Raw genomic sequence first — 27,172 nt, forward strand, 5'->3', positions numbered from 1 at the left:
GAAAAAATATTTAAATATTATACTTCAATAAAAGGCCAGAATAAAAGAATAAAGCCTACTCAAATATGAAAGTTCTTATGACTCATGGTTAAAAGCCCTCTTATTCTGAGAGGTAGATGGAAATGTCATCATGAGAATCCCACACAAAATATTACATGTGACATTGTCATTTTCCCCTAGGTAAGAAAAAAATCAATTTATACAAAATTTTAACAAAGACAATGAAAACAATTTGAAGAGAAGAGCTATCTCAAAAAGTCACAGTGATGGGAAAACCTAAAAGGGACTTGCTAGCTCACTACTAAAAGAACATCTTCATATAGTAAGGGTTTATATATGGAGAATGTTTAAGGTAAAGATTTGTCTCTGAATCCACACAAAGAGTATCCCCACTGAAGGTAACTTGGTAGGCTACAGTTAATGAAGTGTGAGTATATAATTCTTAGACGGTACAAAGATTGTGTCAATATTTAATATATTGATTATGATAGAAAAATTTTAGGAAAAATTCAAAGGAAATACAGAGACTACTTATATTAAGCTCTTGTTTTAAAGATAGGGAAATTGTTCTTAAAGTAAATATTAAATCAGTGAATCACATGGCACACCCGAGGAAAAAATAGTTATTTACATAAATGAATTTGGACTCCAATCTAATCGTACAAACACTGAAATATAGCTCTACAGTATGCTAATATTGTTTGTACTGCTGGAAGTTGCCATTGATGCGATGGAGATATTATGTTAGTATATAGCAAATAATTTCATTTTAAGAAATTTAGTCATTTCAGTTTTATTTTCAATATAATTAAACATTGTTTTATTATTGATAGAGTACTATTTTAAGAGAATATGAAATCATCAACTAAGTATGTATGTTCAGTAGCTGATTTTAATCTTAAATTGAATTTCTTTTGAGTTAAAAGAGAGGATAAGGGGAAATAGGAAATGTTAGTAAAAATTATGTAACTATGTTTTATATAATTTTATTTCATTAAATTGATTTTATTATAGTAGGAAATTAAGAAATACATGGCAAGATTTGGAAGACTAGTATATTTTCAAAAAAGCATCAAAATATTTGTAATTATCATGTATAATAAAAATAATTTAAGAACAAATTATTAGTAATAATAAATAGCTGAAGTTATTGTTGTTTTTCAACCATTTCCTTGAACTTCTTTATGGATTGCAGATTGATGAATTTATAGATGGATAGTGTAGGATCTCTGAATAGGCATATTAACTAAAATGATAAAAAAATATACACACAAATAATTCTCTTTTTTTAAAGCTGATTCTAATAAATAAGACATTCTGTTGTGGTGTCATAGGATAAACATTCAGTTGCAAGGACAATTGAACTGCGTGGTTGACATTCCAAATATACCAGCCACTCCTCGAAAATCCTAAACAGGGTCGCTATGAGTCAGAACCAATTCAACAGTACTTAACAATAACAACAATATAAAATATTTCAGGAATAGATTTGTGGATGGTTCATGCGGTAGGATTTCTTGAGGAATACCAAAACAGTGGAGGAAAAGTACATAATGTGGAACAAATGGTGTTTTCAGCTTTAATGAGAATAATTTCTTCACATGTTTAGGCATGTACCGCTAGAATTAAGAAACAAATGGATGATGGTAATAATTTTTCACTTGGAAATTCATTGCATTATTTAATCTAAAATAATGAATTTGTTTGATTTGTTGATTTGTTGCTTGGATATAAATTTACCCTATTATTATTGTTAGTGTTAAGTTCCCTCATCATTTCTGACTCATAGCGACCCTGTATGGGGTTTTTAAGTAGCAACAGGAGGGTTTGAACAGTCAACCTTATGGTTCAAGCTGACCTTATGGTCTAGTGCTTATTATACAGCACTACACCAAGACTCCTGCCGTATTATAGTGTTTATTATATATCTAGCACTCTTTTTTGTATTGTTTGTTATTGTTAAGTACCATTTAGTCAGTTCCAACCCATAGTGATGCTGTATAGAGTTTCTGAGGAGCATCTGAAGAACCTGAACTGCTGACCTTGCACTTCAAACCAACTTTACAGGCCAGCACAAAAACTTGAAGTCCATAAAATATAACCACATCAGCATCTAAAGTATAATTTCTGAGGATATATAATGATATTTTCCTTATTCCTTTTGAACAGACTATTGTTCTTGCACTCTTAATTGTTGTCATGCAGTGAATTATTTAATAGGTCTCCTTTAGTTTTAGTCTTGTAATTCTTACAAAATGACTCTTTTCCTGAGGGGTCTGGGTAAGAGAAGATAGAAGAAGACACTGACAGGATGACACGCTTCAGATAGGAACGATCGCTAACAATTTGAGTTAATTCTGATTGCTAAAACTTAGAATTCAAACATATAATGAGCCAATATTAAAATAGGGAGAAGATTTCACTACCATCAAGGACGAAGATCCGGGAGTGGAGTGCAACCTTTGCACCCACCTGGAGATCCCTGCACACTGAACCTCCTCAACACAGGGACAGAGAGTTATGACAAATGAGCAGTAGCAGGAGTGGCAGAGGATCAGCTGTCCTCACTGAAAGAACTGTGCCCTGAGCATCTCTGACCATGAATTGTAACCTGTTACCTTCCAATGAGGAGCTCTGGTAGCATAGTGGTTACATAACAGGCTACTAATCTCAAGGTCAGCAGTTCGAAACTACCAGCTGTTCCACAGGAGAAAGATGAGGCTTTCTGCTCTGGTAAAGATTTGCAGCCTCAGACACCTTGTGCAGGGTCAACATGAGTCAGAATCGATTCCATAACACATAACAACAACAACAACCTTCCCATAACTGTGAGTATGGTTTCTGAATTCTGTGTGGACATTGCAATGAATTATCAAACCCAGCATAACTACACAGTACTGTGGAAGGATGGTATGGTGTGATTGGTTTTTTTTTTTTAGCAATTGTCAAAATAATTTAAAACATTTTGCTCATAATCTTCCCTCAGAATAATTATAGCATTAAAAATAATAAAGTTTAAGCCATCCAATAGAGTAGAACTGCCTCATAGGGTTTTCAAAGCTGTAAATCTTTTCAAAAGCATATTGCCCACATCTTACTCCATGGAACAGTTGGTAGATTTATATCTCGGACCTTCCAGACAACAGGACAGCACTTAACCTCTGCATCACCAGGACTCCTGACAGCAGTGTTCAAGTTACAAACATTAATTGGTAGTATTTACAGTTGATGACATAAACTGCCCACAATTAAAGTACAAAATTGAAAGAATTTTAACAAGAAGACATCACCACAATCATAAAATGAACACTCCCTCCATAGAATCATCATGTCTCCATCCCTGTGCCCAAGTATACACTAATCCAACACTATTAATTTAGCTTTGGCATGTATTTTCTGTAATTTCATATAGATTCTTACAGCAAGTACTCTTTAAATTTTTTTTTTTTTTTTTACTTCTTTCAGTCATCACACTGATTTTCATTTTTAACCATGTTTCTTAACATATAATTCATTTTGATGACCAGTATGCCATTATATGGAGTCCTGGTGTGGCACTGTGGGTTAATGCACTGGACTACAAAGTTGTTTGAACCATAAAGTCGATGGTTCAAGCTCACCAGCCCCTCCTTGGAAACCCTATACAGGGTTGCTATGGGTCAAAACCAAATCAAAGGCATTTAACAACATTCCATTATATGGACATAAAACATTTTGTTTGTAGATTCATCTATTGATGAACATTTAAAGTACCATTAGCAACTATCTGCAAAGTGCTTAATCAGCATTAAAACAACATTATTAGATGATTTTTTTTTTTTTTAACGGAACCATCATTAAATAAGCACTTTAAAGACAGCTAAGGAGCTCTGGTAACATTGTGGTTACAAATTGGGCTGCGAACCTCAAGGTCAGCAGTTCGAAACTACCAGCTGCTCCGTGGGAGAAAGATGAGGCTTTCTGCTCCCATAAATATTTACAGCTTTGGAAACCCTGTTCAGGGTTGCTATGAGTCGGAACCGATTCAACGGCACTTAACAACAACAGCGTGGTGGTAGTGGTCATGTGCTGTGGAGTCCGTTGTGACTCCTAGCAACCCTGTAAAAAGTTTCCGAGGCTGTAAATATTTCTCCCTTGGAACAGATAGTAGTTTTGAATTGCTGACCTTGAGATTAGCAACCCGATTCATGAGTGCTACATTTATAACTAAATTTGGCGCAATCACTTGTAAACATTTAGTTGTTCAATCCTCATAATTTTGCTAGTATTTCATGTTCTCTCTAACACTTGTTATCTCTTTGTAGTTACTAAAGATTTGTTTGTTGTTAGGTGCCATCGAGTCAGTTCAAGTTGACTCATAGCAACCCTGTATAGGGTTTCTAAGGAGTGACTGGTGGGTTTGAACTTCTAACCTTGCAGTTCAAACTGACCTTGTGGTCCAGTGCATTATCCTACAGTGCCACACCAGTATTTTGCCAAATAATGCAATCTGTATTTCTTAGCATTATAATGAGGAAAATTGACTTTTTGGTTTCACTTTAAAACAGCAACAATAACAAAGTTTCTAAATAGTTCAAAAAAGTAAACACATTTCATAAAGTTGTTCCATTTCAAAATGTTTGATCATTCCATAAAAGCAAATGGCTTCATCAAAAATGTTATATCTAATTGTGTACTTTAGTTGAGAGCTATTTCAAAATTTAAATGTCTAAAAATTAATATTAAGCTATGATTTATGGAAATATACTTTTTCTTAAAGGCATTAGTTTAAAACCATAGAATTCAGAGTCATAGCTTAGTTCTGCCACTTAACTGTCATGTGATTTTGAACAGATTACGTAATCTTTTGGGCCTCAATTCCTTTATCAGTACAATGAGGATAATAAAGTTTCCTGCCTCATGGTCAGCGAATGAGACAACAGTTGTGCCTATAGAAATGTATGGCACCAGTAGTCATTCAATAAGGGTTTTACTATTATCACTGTATTTGATAGGATTCAAATTGCCATAAAACTAAGAAGTAATCAAATTAGTATAATATATGATTTCTAAAAAGATAGAATAATTATGACATAATTTTCAAGCATTATGAAGACTAAAGATTATTCTTTATTTGCCCCAGCCATGGGTATAAATTGTATTACTAAATAAATATTCATGTTTAGGAATATCAAGTAACTATTCAAATATGTTCCTTCAGATTTATAAGATGAAAATCAAAACACACATTAAAAAGTAGTGGATGCTAATCTGTCAATTGGAAATAACTTTTCTCTCTTGCTTCCTTTCTGGTTAATATATATTTGAAACAATGCCAATAAAAAGGCAAACTAATGTCTCTATGAAAGGTAGGGTAAGATGGGCATCAAGGCATTCTTCTTTATCAGCAGGAATACCTACTGCCACTTCTTGAAGCAAGGATTAGGTTCACCCATACATCTGTGAATAGGAATGAGCATGACTTATTATAACCAAAATGTTGTTGTTGTTGTTGTTAAGTGCCGTCGAACCAAAATGGGAATTATATAATTAAATTTTGTGAAATGTTGCTAATATTCTATCCATGTCGTTATCACATAAAATGCCAGCAGGCTGTCAATAATATAATAAACATCAAATGAAAATTAATAAATTAAAAAATAAATTTCATTATAATAAAGACTATTCTATTGTCTTGCCCTGGGGTTATTTTTGTACTTTTTGATAGGCACTATGCAAAACATATTGAAAAAAAACCTAAACATAAAACTGAGTTTTTCTTCTAAGGTACAGGAAAGCATTACTTAAGAAAAACAAAACTGGAGGCCTCTTGACCGCCTGATCTCAAAATCTGTTAGAGAGTCACAGTGGTCAAAACAGTCTAATACTCGAACAACAAAATATTCATAGATCAATGAAACAGAATTGAAAGATCAGAAGTAAATCCATCCACACATAGTAAGCTGATCCTTGAGAAAGGGCCAAAACATTAAATGGGGAAGTGAGAGTCCCTTTAAAAATTGTGTTGACAAAATTCAAAATCCATTTGCAGAAAAATTAAACAAGACTCATATCTCATACCATATATAAAAGCAAACAACATGGAATAAAGACCTAGACCTAAATGTAAACTCTAGAACTATAAATATCATCAATGAAAGAATAGGGACAAACTTAAGGGCTCTGATACATAGAATAAATATACAATCAAACATAACTAAAAATACCCAAACAGCAGAAGACAAAATACATGACTTTGACCTCCTAAAAATTAGATGCTTATGTACATCATAAGAGTTCACCTAAAGAGTACAAAGAGAACCCACAGACTGTGAAAAAATATTGTTTCCAATGACATATCAGACTATGAACTAATCCCAAAATATATAGAAATGTATATAGAAAACTGTATAAGGCATTAAGGCAGCCAACAAACATATGAAGAAATGCCTGTGATCATTAGTCATTAGAAAGATGCAAACCAAAACAATAATTGTTATTAATTGGCATCGAGCCAGTACTGACTCATGTTCCAACATTAACAGAAAACTTAAACAGACACAAAAATCAACAAATGTTGGTGTGGATGTGGAGAGACTGGGACTCTCCTACATTGCTGGTGGTCTGTAAAATGGTTCAACTACTATGGAAATTGGTATTCCTCTGCCTCAAAAAGTTAAAAATAGCAGTACCATATAACTCAGCAATCACTGTATTTGGTATATATACCAAAGAAATAAGGCCAATGACACAAGTAGATATATACATACCCATGTAAAAATATGGAGACAGCCTAAATGCCTCAAGGGAGGAATGGGTAACCAACTTTGGTTGAAACACACAATGGTATACTATGCAACATTGAAGAATAATGATGAATCTATGGAAAGCTTCATAACATGGATGAAAGTGGAGGACGTTAAGGCGAATGAAATTAGTCATTCCAAAAGGGCAAATATTAAATGTGACTAGTATTGCAAATATTCAAGATAAGTTTTTCACACTAAAAGAATAATTCTTTGATGGTTACTACAGGTGGGAGGGAAGAGAGAATAATTCACTGACTGGAGGATAAACAATGTTAAAACTTGGTGCTGGGTTAGACAATATATAGCAAAAGGGAGGTTGCAAGAATGATGAAAACAGGCAAGACACAGGAAGATTTGCAAGTTTTAAAAGGGATGGAGGTAAATACTATTATATACACAACCCTGGGATGAAATGTCCTATGAGTAGATACATGGACAGATACAGAGACTGAATGGATATGGGAGGGAGAGTGGGTGTATACCCACAAATTATAAGGGTTTGACAGAGGTATGTTCCTTTACTGCAAACACACCTATGAATGTTGGGGAGCATGTTGTTGTTGTTAAGTGCCATCAAGTCAGTTCTGACTCATAGTGAACCTCTATGCGGTTTCTGAGGAGCAGCTGGTTGGTTTGAACTGCCGACCTTGTGGTTCAAAGTCCAGTGCTGATCCTAGAGTGACACACAAGGATTCTATGGTGGAGCATATAGGGGACAAAATGATGAAAACTTCTTGGGCATTACCAAATAGCTTGAGGCAATGAATTGCTGAGAATGGTCAATTAGCATAGTAAGGAGCTCTGGTAGCATAGTGGTTACAAATTGGGCTGCGAACCACAAGGTCAGCAGTTCGAAACTACCAGCTGTTCCGTGGGAGAAAGTTGAGGTGTTCTGCTCCTGTAAAGATTTACAGCCTCGGAAACCCTGTACAGGGTCGCTATGAGTCGGAACCGACGCCACAGTCCACAGCAACAACAGCAGCAGTTTACAAAGACAATGCTCTACATTCTACTTTGGTGAGTAGTAACTGGGAACTTAAAAGCTCATGAGTGGCCATCTAAGATAAAACTATTGGTCTTTCCACATGCAAAGAATGAAGAACGATGATTCTTGAAATCTATTAGTCCAATGGACTAAGGAACACGTGACTCTGAGACCAGAAAAACTAGATGGTACCTGGTTATCACTACCAATTGCTCTAAAAGAGATCACATTAGAAAGTCCTGGAGAGAAACATAATGTGGAATGAAACTGGAAGAACCAGAGACTATGGTCTTCAGCCACACTTCACGTCTGGAATGGAACTCATCTTCATGACCCAATTTTCAACCAAGTGGTGCATAGGTATATAGGGGGACAACAATACTAGAAAGGTATGTTCATCATGGAATGTTCAACATTCAAGTTGAAAAGTGCAACATTTACCTGGAGATAAGGTTCAGAGAGGTTGGGAAGTAGAGATAAAGTTCAGAGGAGTTGGAAATAGGAACCACAGGGAGAAAGTGGGATAACATAAGGGTTTACACTCATTGAGATGAAACAATGCGGGTGATGTGCTGGATGTAATACTGATAATCTGTTCTGTAAACCTTCACTCACAATAAAAATTAAAAACAACAACAACAAAGAAAAACCAACTGAATTCTAAAACAACAGAAACTTTGGCATTTATATATTATATTCACAGAAAATCTTTGGTCTCTCAGTCAAAAATATAGCGTTAGAACCAGTTGTTTTCAAACTATGTTACTTAAGTCTTAGGTTTCTTTTTACATTTGGAGGAATTGAGGAGGAGTCTAACCAAATGAACACTGAACTTCACTTCTACACCCAGGTCACCAGAGTAGCCCCACGGTCATCTTTTTCTATTAGTGTTTCAAGCACTTGATTTTAGGGAATTTAGCAAAAAGCAATTAAAGAATTAAAATAGATCAAAAAGGAAAAGGTCTACATTACTTAGCCACCACTTTTAACATTGGAAAATTTTGAAGGAGACAAAATATACAGCAAAATACATATTCACTTCAGAGAATATGTTCATTTAATGTTTTAGCCTGCAAAATTTAGTGATGAATGAAAAAGAAGACATCTTTCGATCAAGTAGGGAAAGATTTTTAGCAGGTGTTCCATTTAGAACCAACATATTACTTAACAGAGAGCTTGGCAATTAGGGAAATTATTTTTAGTAGGCAAAGTTGCTGAAGCTTTCTGCACATGAAAAATTGAAATTTCTCAAAATGAACCCAGCTTCAACTTTGAATTGAGTTTATAAATTTTAAAGAATGTAAAAATATGATTTTCATAGGTAAAATATGATGAACTAAACCTGTGAGGATATTTTTACCATATATTTAATGATATTATATAGGTCAAATCATTTTCTCAGCCTGTTTTCATTGAGTGCCATTGACTTGGTTCCAAATCATATTGACCCTGTATAGGGTTTCTGAGGTTGTGGGAACAGAAAGCCTCAAGTTTGTCCCCTGAGTGGCTGGTGGGTTTGAACTATTGACCTTATGGTTTGAAGTCTAGTGTTAATTTCACAGCGTCACCATCCTCCCTTATTCATCTCAGTGACACTTATTAATCACTTATGATGATTAGTGATAGCAGGAAGTTTGTTAGTAGAAATGCAAACACAACTAAGCTATTTTCTGTATGCTTACACAGTATTCAGATGCTACAGATTTTTAAGGCAGAGACAGTGTCCTTCTGCAGTGGGTGTAGTTGAGAAACATTTCACAGAAGAGGAAATAGTTTACATCACTTATTTTGCCTTAATCATTGAGAGAGAATATGTTGAGATAAAATTAGTATAAGGATCCAGGTATAATGCATTAAATGTTCAAAGAAGCAGAGCCATGAGCAATCTGCTGAGTTTAGAGAAATCAGAAGATTTGGCAAAAATTGTTGAGTTGTCCTGAAAGAACAAGGGCAACAGCCAACCACACTTTCCACAAACCATCAACATAAAGGTTGAAAAGGTCATGTTATACATTACTTTGAAACTGGTGATGATAATGAACTTACTTTTAAAGCTGGAGAAATTATCAAAGTTCTTGATGGCAGTGACTCCAACTGGCAAAAAGATGAAACTCATTATGGCATAGGGTTGTTGTTGTTGGTGGTCATGTGCCGTGGAGTCAGTTACTACACATAGCGACCCTGTACAGGGTTTCTGCGGCTGTAAATCTTTATGGGAGCAGAAAACCTCATCTTTCTCCCTGGAATAGCTGGTAGTTTTGAACTGCTGACCCTGAGGTTAGCAGCCCAATTTGTGACCAATATTTCCCTCTGATTTTGTGACTGCAGGTCTTACTTCTGAACAAGAAACTATTGAAACAGAGAAGATGGCAGGATATGCAGTGATGACATTCAGGTACAGATAATAGAGCCAGAGAAGAAACCAGCCCATATTGATGAAGATAAAATGGACCAAATGCTACAGATATTACAAAATACAGATCATTGTTGTTGTTGTTGTTGTCAGGTGCCATCGAGTCGGAACCGACTCATAGCGACTCCATGCACAGCAGAACGAAACAATGTTCGATCCTGGGCCAACCTCACCACCGCTGCCACCCCCGAGTCCATCAATGATGCCACCTGGCCGATCCATCTCGTTGGAGGTCTTCCTCTTTTTCTCTGACCCTCCACCCTAACCAGCATGACATCCTTCTCCAACGATTGTTTCCTCCGGACTACATGTCCAAAGTAGGAGAGACGAAGTTTAGCCATCCTGGCCTCCAAGGAGCACTCTGGCTGCACTTCTTCCAAAACAGATCTATTGGTTCTTTTGGCAGTCCATGGCACCCTCAGTATTCTCCTCCAACACCACAACTCAAAGGCATCAATTCTTCTACGATCCTCTTTATTCACTGTCCAGCTTTCGCATCCATATGAGGCTATTGAAAACACAATGGCCTGGGTCAGGCGCACCCTAGTCCTCAAGCTGACATCTCTGCTCTTCAATACTTTAAAAAGTTCCTGTGCAGCAGATTTGCCCAGTGCAATACGTCGTCTGATCTCTTGACTGCTACTTCCGCGAGTGTTGATAGTTGATCCAAGAAGAATGAAGTCCTTGACAACTTCAATCCTTTCTCCATTGATAAGAATGTTGTTTATTGGTCCAGTGGTGAGGATTTTTGTTTTCTTGACAGATCATACAGATCATAGTGATGATCAACTAAATTTACCAGAGTTACTTCAACTAGAAGCATTGGTCATCAGATTGTTGTTAGGTGCCATCAAGTTGATAGCTACTTACAGTGACACTATGCACACAGAATGAAACACTGCCCAGTCATGGGCCAATCTCACAATTTTTGACAGGTTTGAGCCCATTGATGGTACCATTTTGCCAATCCATCATGCTGAGAGTCTTTCTGTTTTGCTCTGATCCTCCACCTTACCAAACATGATATCCTTCTCCAGTGACTAGTCTCTCCTGACAATATGTCCAAAGTATGAGAGATGAAGTTTGGCCATCCTGGCATCCAAGGAGTGCTCTGGCTGCACTTCTTCCAAATCAGATCTGTTGGTTCTTTTGGCAGCACACGGCACTTTCAATATTCCTCTCTAACACCATAACTCAAAAGCATTAATTCTTCAATGGTCTTCCTTATTCACTGTCCAGCTTTCGCATGCATATGATGTTATTGAAAATATCATGGCTTGGGTCAGGTGCACCTTAGTCCTCAACCTTAAATCTTTGCTCTTCAACACATTAAAAAGGTCTTGTGCAGCAGATTTGCCTAATGCAATACATTCTTTCATTTCTTGACTGCTGCTTCCATGAGTATTGATAGTTGATCCAAGAAGAATGAAGTTGTTGACAACTTCAATCCTTTCTCCATTGATAAGAATGTTGTTTATTGGTCCAGTGGGGAGTGTTTTTGTTTTCTTGATATTGAGATGTAATCCATACTGAAGGCTGTACTCTTTGATCTTTATCAGTAAGCATTTTTAAGTCCTATTCACTTTCAGCAAGCAAGGCTGTATCATCTTCATATCGCAGGTTGTTAATGAGTCTTTCTCCAATCTTGATGCCATATTTTTCTTCATATAACCCAACTTGTATTATTTTCTCAGCATACAAGTTAAATAAGTATGGTGAAAGAATACAATGCTGTCACACACCTTTCTTAATTTTAAACCATTCAGTGTTCCCATGTTCTGTTTGAACAACTGCTTCTTGGTCCATGTACAGATTCCTCATGAGTACAATTAAGTGTTCAGGAATACTCATACTTGCAATGTTGTCCATAATTTGTCATGATCCACACAATCGAAAGCCTTTGCATAGTCAATAAAGCACAGGTAAATATCTTTCTGCTCTTCTCTGCTTTAGCCAAGATCCATCGGACATCAGCAATGATATCCATTGTTCCACGTCCTCTTCTGAATCCATCTTGTACCTCTGAAAGTTCTCTGTCAATGTATGCTTGCAACTGTTTCTGTATTACCTTTAGTAAAACTTTACTCACATGGGATATCAAAGATATTGTCCAATGATTTCTGCATTCCATTGGGTCACCTCTCTTTGGAATGGGCACACATATGGATCTCTTGCAATCAGGTGGCCAGATAGTTGTCTTCAGATGGGACCTCTCAAATCCAAAGTTAATGAATGAAGTTCTGTTGTGTTGCAAGTATGCAAAATTATAGAATCAGTACTATTACATGCAGTCATCACGTGTTTCTGATTCTCACATATGTCCAGGGCCTCCTCAAAGAGTTGCTTACCTGGATGCCAGGAAGGCATAGATGAACTATTTCCAGAGCTATAGTTTTACCCCAAAGCAACTGTCTTCTCTCTGCTAAAGAGCAGTTCCACCATCTGCAAACCCAGCTCTACCTAATCAGCTGGCTCAGGCTTATTTATCCAACACAATGGTCAGTTCTATGGAAATCCATATCCCAATAAGGCTTCAGTAAAGTGACCACCCTTCCTATTATTGCTATTGTTCCTGCTACCATTAGTGATTTCATTATGTTCTACCAGGTGCCAAACACTGACTTAATATCATTAGCTCTGCCTCAACCAGCAGGCAGTCAACAGCCACCTAAGCCAGACCAACCAAATTCTCAGTAAGCTCTGCTATAAGACGTGGAATTCCTTTATGCAGCAAACATCTGCTGAATTCAGCTAACAATGTTATGTAGTTCTATAATATTTTAAGATTCGTTCATCCTCAACTATACCAATCTATCTTGGTCAATACATTTAAATATTCAAAAGGTCGAACTCTACTCAAATTGCACTGACATTTTAGTTTTCTACCCTACTCCCTCACCTTCCATATAAAGGAATGAAATTATTCATACCATTTAATTCCTTTCATCATATAAAAGAATTAAATCACAGTAGTCTTGTAAGTTACCTGGCCTGAAAAAAGTCACTTACAAAACATTTGTGTCAAGACATGTTCATTAGTGGCCATTTTGAATCACAGTAGTGATCATGCAAAATATTTAACACTGTTACATTAATTGGCATTGCTATTTTATTTTTATCATGAAAAGATACCATGTTTCATAATGTTCTGTGGGGATTTAAGATCATTACAATGCCCTTTTAAGCCACAAAAGAAAATAGTTCTCACATATTTACATGAAGGTTTGTTCTTATTCATATTATAGTATCTCAGTAGACTAAACCTTCCTTTCACTAATTGTGGGCTAAACAAATGTATATTCAGACTTTCTGCATGTAGTTTCTGTGCTACACTTCATTATTCCAGTGTATTTTTGTTGTGCTTATATAGAAAATGATACGTTTCCATTTTAAATTTCACATGTTGGTGTGTTAAAAGAAAACAAAGAAAATTTGATGTACTTGAAGTGTAGCAGAATGACAAAGCCAAGGTAAAGATGTGTAGAAGACCCGTTTTGTCTAGGTTTTGAACTTTATCTCTAGGAAACGGGGAGTCATAGAAACATTGAAAACAAGAGTACAGTATGATCACCTTTGTGATGCTGGAAAACTCACCAGTCTGAGTGTAGAGATAGATTTGGAGAGACAAGTTTGAAACGATGAAGGAAAGAATACACATTAAGATTCTCTCAGATCAATTTCAAATTTCTCATCTCTGTGAATATTTGTATATGAAAAGTTGTGTATGATTTAATCATTATACTGGGATTGAGATGGTATCTAATTATTCTTTCTACATTCAACTTCTCATTCAGTACCTGGCACACAAACAAATCCTTAGGAAATATAATTTGAATGACTACTGTTGAAAAATAAGGAGAAAAAATAAATAATGCTTAATTGTGCTGCTTCACAATACATTTTCAGCTCATGAACAGCAGCAAATGGCTGTTGTTGTTGTTGTTAAGTGCCGTCAAGTCAATTCCAACCCACAGTGACCCTGTATAGGGTTTCCGTGGAGCAGCTGGTGAGCTTGACCCACTGACCTTGCAGTTCAGAGGACTTTGCAGTATGATGCATTAGCCTACAGTGCCACACTAGGATTCCGCCAAGGGAGAGCGATGTAAATACCTGTAGCACTCCCCTGCTGCCTCAACCTGGTCATGAGCTTTAATAACTGTGTTCCTTCTTGAAGTATTGTCATTAATGATTAGTCTAGCTTTTAAAGTTAAAAGGCTGTAGTTTTTTGACAGGTAACCTTCATACAATAAAGACAATAATAAAACCAAAAGGACTATTAGGGTGCCAGATTCACTTAGTTATTGGGATCGAGAAGGAGATACTTTCAACAGAAGTGAAACATTCTGCATTTTTGTAACACTGTTTTATTTACTGGGGAAAATAGACTTTAAATTGAGGAGATAAATAATGCTTAAAACTACACTCGCTAAGCTTTCTGTTGTTGCTGCTGTTTTCTTAACTGGTATTTGTACAGACTTTCATATAATTAATATAGTGTCAAATTTGGACACACCATCATTGACAAGCAGTCAATCTATCATACTGTGGTGGCTTCTGTTTTTCTGTGATGCTGAAAGCTATGCCACTAGTATTTTAAATACCAACAGGGTCACACATGGTCAACAGGTTTCAGGAGAGTTTCCAGTCTAAGACACACAATGTTGGAGAGGCGGACCACTTCAGAATGGTTGCTGTTTTAAAGTGCAGTCAAGCCAGTTCCAACTCCTAGCAGTCCTGTATATTATTGCCAAGCCTGTAAATGAAATCTTTGCAGGAGTAGAAAGCCTCGTCTGAATGGTTAACCAATGGATACCTTATGGGTGACAGCAGAACATAGTCAATTATAGTGCTTGGAGACGAGCCCCTCAGGTTGGAAGGGACTCAAAATAATGGAAAGGATACCTCCTCAAAGTAGAGTTGACCTTAATAATGTGACGAAGAAAAGATTCCAGGACCTTGATTTGATGATCGGGCACAATTAAAAAAATGAAGAGACAACGGGAAATATTCATTAATAATCAGAATATAGAATGCATGAATTATGAATCTAAGAAAATTGAAAGTTTTCAAAAATTAGATATAGCACATAAAGATCAATATCTTAGGTGTTAATGAGCTGAAATAGACATGTATTGGGCACTTTGAATTGGGCAATCATATAGTTAACACACTGGGAACTATAAACTGAAGAGGAATGGCATCACATTGATCTTCAAAAAGAACATTTCATGATTGATCGTGAAGTACAGTGTTGTCTGTGATAGGATAATATTCACATGCCTTCAAGGAAGAACAGTTAATATCACTATTCTTCAAATTTACATACCAACTAAAGCCAGGAATGATAATATTTAAGATTTCTACTAACTTCTTCTGTCTGAAATTAATCAAACATGCAATTAAGATGCATCGATAATTTCTAGTGATTGGAATTCAAATGTTGGAGACAAAGAAGAAGGTTCTGTAGTTGGAAAATATAGTCTTGGTGATAGAAACAATTATAGAGATTAAATTATAGAATTTTGCAAGACCAACAATATATTCATTGCAAATAACTTTTTTAAACAACCTAAAAGATGACTGTGTATGTGGAATTCACCAGATGAGATACACTACAAATTGACTACATTTGTGAGGAGATGTTTAGAGAAGCCCAATATCATTAGCTAGAACAAAATCAGAGGCCGATTGTAGTACAAATCTTCAATTGATCATATGAAAACTCATGCTGAAGTAAAAGTAAATTAAAACAAATCCACAAGAGCAAAAATATGACCTTGACTATATCCCATCTGAATTTAGAGACAATAACAAGATGAGATTTGATGCATCAGACACTAATGACAGAAAAACAGTTGTGGGATGACATCAAGAACATCATCCATAAATAAAATACTAGATCATTAAAAAGATAGGAAACACAGAAAAGACCAATATGGATATCAGAAGATACTCTGAGGCTTACTCTTGAGTATAGAGAAACTAAAGCAACTTGAATAAATGAGGAAGCAAAGAGGCTGAGCAGAGAATTTCAATGAGCAACTCAAGACAAAGTAAGATATAAAGAAATGTGCAAACACCTAGAGTTAGAAAACCAAAAGTAAAGAACACACTCAGAATTTCTTAAGCAGAAAGAACTGAAGAAAAATTCAAGACTTGAGTTTCAATATTGAAGAATTCTATTTCGTTCTTCTGTGGATAAGGTAGCTTTGGGTTGGAATTGATTCAATGGCACCTAACAACAGCTAACAATTTAGGCCCAAGTTCACAAGGCAGAATTCCTGTATCCTATCTCCCTGACAATATCTTACATTCACTTACTGTGAATACAGACACAAAGACTTGGTAAGCCAATGTTTGAAATAGGAATCTCCAAGTACAAAATTATTATTTTGAAAGTATAAAAAAATTTCAAAGGGCAGCTGAAGAAGACAAAGTCATTTATTATGATGAAATGTGCAATACCTGAAGTTAGAAAACCAAAAGGGAAGGACATGCTCAGCATTTCTAAAGCTGAGGAAATGGAATTAAAATTCAAACCTGGGCTTGGAATATTGAAGGATTCTATGAACTTTTTAGTGAATGATGGAGAAAGCATCCAAAGAAGATGGAAGAAATATACAGAGTCAATGTACCAAAAAGAAATGGTCAATGCTCAACCATTTCAAGAGGTAGCACACGATCAAGAGCTAATGATACTGAAATCCAAGGTTAACTGGGAAAAGATTGACTACAAATTGAAATACTTCAACAAAAGGAGACATTCAAAAAACTCACTCATCAATGCCAAGAAATTTGGAAGACAACTACCTGGTCAACTGACTGGAAGAGATTTGTGCCCATTCAAAAGAAAGGTGAGCCAATAGAATATGGAAATCATTGAATAATATCATTAATATAACATGCAAGTAAAATTTTGTTAAGGAGAATTCAAAAATTGCTGCATCCATACACTGAACTTCCCAAGAGGTTCAAGCCGGATTCAGAAGAGGACATGGAATGAGAGATATCATTGCTGACATCGATGTATCTTCACTGAAAGAAGAACATACCAGAAAGATGCTTACCTGTGCCTTATTGACTATGCAAGGGATTTGATTGTGTGCATCATGACAGAATATGGACACCATTGCACAGAACAAGTATTCTGGAACACATAACTGTGCTCATGTACTTGGTCTGTACAGACCAAGAAGAAGTTGTTTGAATAGAACTTGGGAAAACTGAATGGTTTAAAATTAAGAAATCTGTGTGCCAGGGTTGTATTATTTCACTATACTTATCCAATCTGTGGAGTTCTGGTGTGGCACTGTGGGCTAATGTGTCAGACTGCAAAGTCGTTTGAAATGCTAGGTCAGTGGTTCAAGCTCACCAGCTGCTCCTTGGAAACCCTATACAGGTTCGCTATGGGTCGGAATCAACTCAATGGCACTTAACAACAACAACATCCATTCTGTATGCTTAGCAAATAATCTAAGGAACTGAATTATATGAAGAAAAATGTGGCAGCAGGGTTGAAGGAAGACTCATTAACAACCTGCAGTATGTATATGATACAACCTAGCTTGCTGAATGCAAAGAGGGCATACAATTCTTACTGATGATTAAAGACCACAGACTTTAGTATGGGTTGCACCTCAATTAAAGAAAACAAAATCCTCACAACTAAACCAATAAATAACATCCATATAAACGGAGAAAATATCAAAGTTCTCAAAGATTTCATTTTGCTATGATCAATCATTAACATGCATGGAAACAACCATAAAGAAATCAAAAGACCTATAGCATTAGGTAAATCTGCTGCACAGGACATACTTACAGTATTCATCAACAAAGATGTCAGTTTGAGGACTAAGGTGTACCTGACCCAAGCCATGGTATTTTCAATAGCCTCATGTGAATGTTGGACAATGAATGAGGAAGACCCTTGAAGAACTGCTATTTCATATATGGTGTTGGAGGAGGATAATAAAAGTACTGTGAACTGATCAAAAAAAAAAGAGACCGCATTGGAAGACGTAGAGCCAGAATGTTCCTGTGAAGCCAGGATGACTAGACTTCATCTCTCCTATTTATGACATACTATCAGGAGGAGCCATTGTCTGGAGAAGGACATCAAAATTGATAAACATAAAAGAGGAAGACCCCCAACAAGATGGACTGGCACCGCGGCAGCAGCAATGGGCTCAAGAGTAGCAACAAATGTGAGATTGGCGCAGGACCAGGCAGTGTTTTGTTCTGTTGTACATAGGGTCGCTATGAGTTGGTATCAACTCATCGGCACCTAACAACAACACATGTGAGAAATTTATACTGTCATTGTTTAAGTGATACGACAGAAACTAATGGTTTTTATGATAATGGTGGTGATAGTGGTTATGTGCTGTGGAGTTGGTTTGCACTCACAGAGATTAGTATTATAGTATTTCCAAGGCTATAAGATTTTATAGGAGCAGAAAACCTCATCTTTTCTCCAGCAGAATGGCTGGTAGTTTTGAACTGCTGACCTTGAGGTTAGCAGCCCAACTCGTCATTACTACACAAGGAATATAATGCTCTGACTGGATTCCTGTGTGGCTCTATAGGATAAGCCAGAAGATTGGTTTCAATAGCAAGGACAGCAGTTTAAACTCACCAGCTGCTCCCCAGGATCCCTAAACAGGGTTGCTATGAGTTGGAACCGACTGGATGACACTTAACAGCAATAACAATGCTCTGATGGTTTGATTTGCATTTTCAGTGTTTAAAAGCATAGATTTTAGCTGAACTTATTAAAATTTAGAAGTTTTTTTCACTTTGAATTTCAAATTTATCTTTATAGTATATACACTATGTGTTATATTCTACTTGACTGGATTCAAGGTTAAACACGCATCCATGATTTGATAGTGCTTAAAATGATCACTTATAAATGGAAATGGAGCAACATGTTTTGTTATATATATATGCAATAAATCATTAACCTGTGTCACTATCAACACCAAGGTTATTGTTGTTGTTAAGAGCCAGCAAGTCAGTTCCAACCCATACTGATTTTGTATCAGGTTTCTGAGGAGCAGCTGGTGAGCTTGAATCACTGACCTTGAGGATCAAACAGACTTTGCAGTCCAGTGCATTAACCCACAATGCCACACCAGGACTCCAACACCATGATAGGCAATGCCAATTCAACAAATGTGTGACTCCTGATTTCCATGTTGTCGTTAAGAAGTATTGTTGATTTGGTGCTGACTCATAGGGATCTTGAATAGGGTTTCCTAGGAGTGATTGGTGGGTTTGAACTGTGATCTTACAAATAGCAAGCCAGTACTTATCCTATAGCACTACATCAGAACTCCCGTGGTAGAGGTGGCTGTGTGCCATGGAGTCAGTTCCAACTCATAGAGACCCTGTGCAGAGTTTCTAAGACTGTAAATCTTTCTGCCTTCGAACTGCTGTTAGTTTCGCACTACTGACCATGAGGTTAGCAGCCCGACTCATAACCACTACATTATCAGAACTCCTTAGATACATTTACAGTATGTATAAAATTTAATTCACTTGCAATTTTGTCAGGCAATACATATGAACATCTCCATAAGACAGTGAACATCAATGAGAATGTCGTATATACTCAGACTTGTCATTCCCTCTCTATTTCTGACATGGATAAAAGGAAACCAATAACAACTTTGAGGCTGAGGGTGGAATATATGCCTTAGTTCCAACAGCTTCTCCAAGTCCCCTGTCACAACACAAACTATACCAGGGAGGCCCCATTCTCTACCTCCGCAGCACAGTTATCTTCTCAGAGAACAGACCAGGGTTGGTTCCGCTCAGTATAACCAGGTTCAGTGTCTATGGTGAGTTCAATGGGGAGCATGCATGAATTCCTAAGACCATATATTTCAATTGAGTGAAGCATTGATGGATTATAAAAAAATATGTATTACCCTACAATTTGCGAGGAAATTTAAACCTTTAGTATTGAACTTAAAAAGTGCAAAATTGGTATTTTTTGGCCAGTAAAATTGTATAATTGCATGGTAGATTCTGGGAAAGACAAGTAGTCCAGAGTAGCTGAAACACAGGGATAGGGTAGTGGACTCATAAAAAAAAAATAAGGTATGTAAAATATATACATCATAAAGTGAAAACAAGCTTTTTTAAAAAGAAAAGTTAAATCAGCATTTGAAACTAAATAGATTTTTTTTTGGAATATATTCTTGCTTTTATTCTGGGAAGCATCAAATTTTAGATGCAATTAACTTGAATTTAAATGCATTCTCCAGTGGTATTAAAATGACATATTTCTCATAGCAGCAATTCATCATTACCTTTGTAGTTCACTTTGAAGCCAACAGATCCAACACTTTCATCCGTTTGAAGGTGCAGCCACATTTGGCTACTCATGCTCACTATTAAATCTGGCACAAAGCTTCCAGTCAACCTAAAAGAGATAGACAAATATGGGAGAAATGGATTACCTCAACACTCTGCATACAAATTATGAGACAGATTTGTATCTCAATATTTTACTTACTTTAAAAAATGAGCAGTAAAAAAACTTTAAGATAAATTTACAGGACTATATATTATTTTAACAAAGGGAAAATATACACAATTTACTGATCAAGGATTATCAATAAACAAGTACCATTTTATGTATTTAATTAGTCTGGATCTGTCATATACCTAATGCAATCACTAAATTTTAGACAGTTTTATACTGCCATTTGAACAGAAGAGACAAAGATCACCTATGGAGCTGCACAATAATGTGCTATACTGCAAGGTTGGTTTGAACCGCAAGGTTGGAGGTTCAAAAACTCACTAGCTGCTCCTCAGAGACCCTATACAGAGTCACTATGAGTCACAACCAAATTGACAGCACTCAACAATGACATAATGCCTTTTGACTTGAAAAGCAAAGATCATCTGTAAAATGTTTCCTTTTTGTTAACAGCATGAATGCATTTTGTTTTAACATTTCAATTTCAAAGAACTTCCCTGTAAAGAGAGTACAAAAAAAACCAAAAAACCAAAAAAAAAAACATTAAAATACTGTGAAAAGAAATAAAATGGGAAGGATCACAATTCAACCTTTTATAAAACCGATGAGAGCCAGATAAGCCTTATGATATGAATTACCATCAAGTTGGTACTGATTCACAGTGACCCTATGCACAACAGAAGCAAACACTCAGCCCTGCACCAGCCTCACAATCATTGTTACTCCTGAACCCACTGCTACTGCTGCCTCTGTGCCAACCAATCTTGTTGGGGGACTTACTGTTTTTCTCAGACCCTCCACTTTCCCAAACACCATATTCTTCTCCAGGGAATGTTGCAACCCTGGTAATATGTCTGAAGTATGAGACATACTGGTTTTCCTGGAGTATTCTGAATGTATTTATCCTAACACAGATTGGTTTGTTCTTTTGGCAGTCCATGGTACTTTTAATATTTTCCTCCTACATCATAATTCAAGTGCATCAATTATTCTATGGTCTTTGCTATTCATTGTCCAACTTTCAAATGCATATAAGTATTATTGAAAATGAGGTTACTGAAAATACTATGGCTTGGATCACACATACCTTAGTTCTCAAACTGACATCTTTGCTCTTCAACACTTTAAAGAGGTATTGTGCAGCAGGTTTGCTTAATGAAATACGTCATTTGATTTCTTGACTGCTGCTTACATGCGTGTCAATGGTTGATCCATGCAAAATGAAGTCATTGGAAACATAAATATTTTCTCCATTTGTATGGATGTTATTTATTTGTCCAATGGTGAAGATTTTTGTTTTCTTTACATTGAGTTGCAACTCATACCAGAGGCTATGACTTTGATCTTCATCAATAAGTATTTTAAGTCCTCTTGGCTTTCAGCAAGCAAGGTTGTATCCTCTACATATCACAAGTTATTAATGAGTCTTCCCCCAATCCTGATGCCAAGTTCTTCTTAATATAATCCAGATACTTAGATTATTTACTAAGCATACAGTTTTAATAAGTATGGTAAAAGAATACAGCCCTGGCGCACACCATTTCTAATTTTAAACCATTCAGTGTTCCCTTGTTCTTTTCGAACAACTGTCTCTTGGTTGATGTACAGGTTCCTCATAAGCACAGTTAAGTGTTACAGAACTCTCATAATTCTCAATGTTGTCCATAGCTTGTCATGAGCCACACAATTAAATGTCTTTTTATTGTCAGTAAAGCACAGGTAAACATCTTTTTGGTATTCTCTGTTTTCAGCCAAGATATACCTGATGTTAGCAATGTTTTCCCTCATTCCACGTCATCTTCAGAATTAGGCTTGAGCCTCAGGAAGTTCAATGTATGGATGCAGCAATTTTTGTATTAACTTTAGCAAAATTTTTCTTGCATGTGATATTAATGATACTGTCTAATGATTTCTTCATTCCTTTGGTTCACCTCTCTTTGGAATGGGCACAAATATATGGATCTCTTCCAGTCAGTCGGCCAGGTAGTTGTCATCCAAATTTCTTGGCATTGATGAGTGAGTGTCTCCAGTGCATCAGTTTGATGAAAGATTTTAATTTGTATTCTATCAATTTCCAGATCCTTCTTCTTTGCCAATGCCTTCAATGCACCTTGGACTTCTTCCTTCAATATCATTTGCATTTGATCCTATGCTACCTCTAGAAATGTCTGAATAGCAATTATTTCTTTTTGGCACAGTAATTCTGTATATTCCTTCCATCTTCTTATGATGCTTTCTGTATCATTCAATATTTTGCCTATAGAATCCTTCAATATTCCAATTCAAGGCTTGAATTTTCCTTTAGTTCTCTTAGCTTGAGAAATGTTGAGTGAGTTATTCAGTTTTGGTTTCGTAACTCCAGGTTTTGCCCATTGCATTATTATGTTTGACTCTGTCTTCTTGATCTGACCTTTGGAATTTTCTTTTCAGGTGTTTTATCTCCTCATTTCTTATATTTGCTTTAGCATCTCTACTCTGGAGAGCAAGTTTCAGAGTCTCCTCAAACATCCATTTTGACTTCTCATTCTTTCTTGTCTTTTTAATTAACTTTTGCTTTCTTCCTGTATGATGCTCTTGATATCATCCCACTCTTTTGGTTTTCTGTCTTTAGTGTCTAATGCATTAAATCTGTTCTTCAGATGATCTCTAAATTCAGGTGGGATATGTTCAAGGTGATATTTTGGCTCTCGTGAACTTGTTTTAATTTTATTCAACTTCAGTTTAAACTTCCATATGAACAATTGATGGTCTGTTCCACAGTCTGCCCCCAGTCTTGTTTTGACTGATATTATGGAGCTTTTTGTCTCTTTCCACATATGTTGGCAATTTGATTTTAATGTATTCCATCTGGTGAAGTCCACGTGTACAGTTACATGTACAGTTTTATGTTGTTTTAGGGGTCTTTCAAAATTTGACAATGTGATTTCCAGGCCATATTTTTCACCTACTGATCCATCCTCTTTGTCTCCAACATTTGCATTCCAATCACCAGTAATTATCAATACATCTTGATTGCATGATTGATAAATTTCAGACAGAAGCAGTTGGTAGAATTCTTCAATTTCATCATCATTGGCTTCAGTGGTTAGTACATAAATATGAATAATAGTGGTATTAACCGGTCTTCTTATTGGGGTATGGATATTATCCTTTCAGAGACAGTGTTGTACTTCAAGACATATCTTGAAATGTCCTTTTTTATGATGAATGCAAAATGATTCCTCTTTAATTTGTCATTCCCAGCATATTAAACCATGTGATTATCAGATTCAAAATGGCCAATATCAGTCTATTTCAGCTCACTAATGTCTATGATATTGATATGTATGTGTACCATTTCATTTCTGACAATTTCTAATTTTCCTAGATTCATACTTTGTACATTCCATGTTCCAATTATTAATGTATGTTTAAAACTGTTTTTATTCATTTTGAGTTGTGCCCCATCTGCAAATGAAGGTCCTGAAATTTGTACTCCATTCGTGTTATCATGGTCAACTCTACTCTGAGGAGGCAGGTCTTTCCCTGTAGTCTTCTGTATGCTGTCCACCTTGAAGGGTGTACATCATCTTCTAGCAGTATATCTGACAATATTCTGGTGATCTTTATCATGTCAACATGGTCAATTCTACTTTGATGAGGCAGCTCTTCCCCAGTGGTATTTTGAGTGCCTTCCAACCTGAGGGGCTCATCTCATGGCACTATATCTGACAATATTCTGGTGCTCTTTATCATATTTCAATATTTGATATTCTAGTGCTGACAGTGTTTCACTGCTATTCATAAGGTTTTCAGTGACTAAATATCTGGAAGCAGTCTGTCTCTCCTTCTTAGTCTGTCTTCATCTAGAAGCTCAGCTAAAACCAGTGTACCATGGGTACCATTGCTAATATTTAAAATACCAGCTGCCTAACTACCAGAATCACAGCAACATTCAAGCCACTGCAGTACAATAAACTGACAGATGAGTGGGGAAAGCCTTATGATATAGTACCCACATTACTGGAGGAAAGATGTGGCATTCTGCTCTCACGAAGATTTAAAGTTTCAGAAACCAAATACACAGTCAGAACTGACTCCAGCACTTAACTATAAATATAATAGCTACATTATAGACTAGCTATATCATAATCAATTTATTATTTTAAAAATTACCTATATTGCATAAGCTATCTAGGAATCTAGACATTAATAAGCTCTCATTCAGCAAGGCTCAATTTTTATAATTTTAACAGGGAAATTACTTCATGTTTCATTAATTATTCATAATATTGTAGTCATATATTTGAAACAAAAGTCACAGGTCATGCATAGGAGTAATATAAATTTGTAAATATTATTTTGGAGAGAAAAGTTTATCAAGAATGGAAAAAAAGATGCAGTGAAAAGTAAGTATCCATATTGGAAACTGATCTAAACAAATGTGATTGTTAGATTCTGTCTAGTCAGTTTCAACTCATAGTGATCTTATGTACAACAAAAGGAAACAATGCCAGCTCCTGCACCATCCTCATATGTTAAAGTCCAGTGTTATATCCACTGAGTCAATCTATATCATTGAGGGTCTTTCTCTCTTTTGTTGATTCTCTACTAAAACATACATAATTATACAAAGTATGTGAGATGATCTCTTGTTATTCTCATTTCTAAAAAATATTCTGGTTCTTCCAAGACAGATCTGTTCTTTCTTCTGGCAGTCCATGATATAATTAATACACATGCTTTAAACTTGTTTTATCAGGAGAAACCAGTCTCTGTAGATGAACATCATGCTTTGTAAGATAGAATGTCAGTGAGAAAGATGAAGACTCTCAACAAGATGGATTAGCACAGTGGCTGCAAAAATAAGCTCAAACATAAAAATAATTGTGAAGATGTCATAGGATCAGACACTGTTTGTTCTGTTCTATATAATAAGGTCACTATGAATCTGAATCAATTCCACAGCACTATCAACAACATTTTTTTCACCAACACTATAATTTAAAGGCATTAATTCTTCTTCAATTTCTGCAGAAGACCAATTTTCGTAGCCCAGCTTTCACATGCATAAGAGACACATTGAGATACTGTGACTTGGGTCAGGCACACCTTAGTCTCAATTGTTTTTAAAAACTATTTAGAGGTCTATTGCAAAAGGTTTGCTCACTGCAATAAGTTGTTTGATTTTTTGAGTGCTGCTTCCATTAGTATTGGTTGTATATCCAACTAAAAGAAATCCTATACAACTTCAATCTTTTATCCATAATTTGTTATGATCTAGACAGGTGAATACCTTTCCATAGTAAATAAAGTACAGTTAAATATCTTTCTGGTATATTTTGCTTTCTGACAAAGTCCATCTGACATCAACAAAAATATTCCTTGTTCTAAGTCCTATTCTGAATCGAGCTTGAATTTTTGGCAGTTCCCTGTTGATGCATTGCTTCAATAAAAAATACTATCTTCAGCAAAATTTTACTTGTATTTTATGCAAATGATATTGCTTGGTGATTTCTGTCTGCCATTGATCACCATTATTCAGAATGGGAAAAATATGGATGCTGTTAAATCAGTTGATGAGGTAGATTTCATTCAAATTTCTTGACATAGACTAGTGAGTGATTCCAACATTGCATCTTTTTGTTGAAACACAATTAGTACCCCATCAATTCCTGAAGCTATTTTTCACCAATGCCCGCAGCTCACTTTGGAAGTCTTCATCTAATACCATCAATTCTTGAACTATACTGTCTCCAGAAATAGTCAAATATTGATTAATTATTTTTGTTACAATGATTGTATATTCCATACATCTTCTCTTGATGTTTCCTGTATTGTTCAAAATTTTGTCAGCGGAATCTTTCAATATTTATTTTGGGGAATGATTTTTTTCTTCTGTTCTTTTGGCTTTGAAAGGCCTTAGTGTTTCTCAACTTGATTGTTGCTGTTAGGTGTCATTGAGTCAATACTGACTCATAGCAACTCTAAGCACAACAGAATGAAACACTACCTGGTCCTGGGAAAATCTCACAATTGTTGCCATGCTTGAACCCATTGATACTTGCACTTGGCCAATCCATCTCGCTGGGAGTCCTCCTCTTTTTCTCTGACCCTCCACCTTACCAAACATGATGTCCTTCCCCAGTGACTTGTCCCTCCTGACAATATGTCTGAAGTGTGAGAGATGAAATTTGGCCATCCTGGCTTCCAAGGACCATTCTGGTTGCATTTCTAACACAGATCTGTTTGTTCTTTTGGCAGCCCATGGCACTTTCTATATTCTCCTCCAAGACCTTAAGTCAAATGCATCAGTTCTTCTATGGTCTTCTTTATTCACTGTCCAGCTTTCACATGCATATGAGGTTATTAAAAATACCATGGCTTGGGTATGACATACCTTAGTCCTTAAGCTGACATCTTTGCTCTTCAACACTTTTAAAAAGGTCTTGTGCAGCAGATTTGCCGAATGCAATACATCATTTGATTTCTTGACTGCTGCTTCCATGAGT

At 36.0% G+C, this 27,172-nt stretch overlaps 1 protein-coding gene across 2 annotated transcripts in view; it reads right to left on the minus strand.

The window, feature by feature from the left end:
- CSMD3 (CUB and Sushi multiple domains 3) overlaps positions 1-27,172 on the minus strand; it is a 1,928,297-nt gene that overhangs the window by 880,826 nt on the left and 1,020,299 nt on the right. For both annotated transcript variants that reach the window (XM_006830658.1, XM_006830657.1), the window contains one exon: positions 20,506-20,618. In XM_006830658.1, coding sequence (XP_006830721.1) covers positions 20,506-20,618 — 113 coding nt within the window. The remainder of the gene's footprint in view (positions 1-20,505; positions 20,619-27,172) is intronic.

Source organism: Chrysochloris asiatica, unplaced genomic scaffold (genome assembly GCF_000296735.1).
Source record: "Chrysochloris asiatica unplaced genomic scaffold, ChrAsi1.0 scaffold00001, whole genome shotgun sequence".
NCBI lineage: Eukaryota > Metazoa > Chordata > Mammalia > Afrosoricida > Chrysochloridae > Chrysochloris > Chrysochloris asiatica.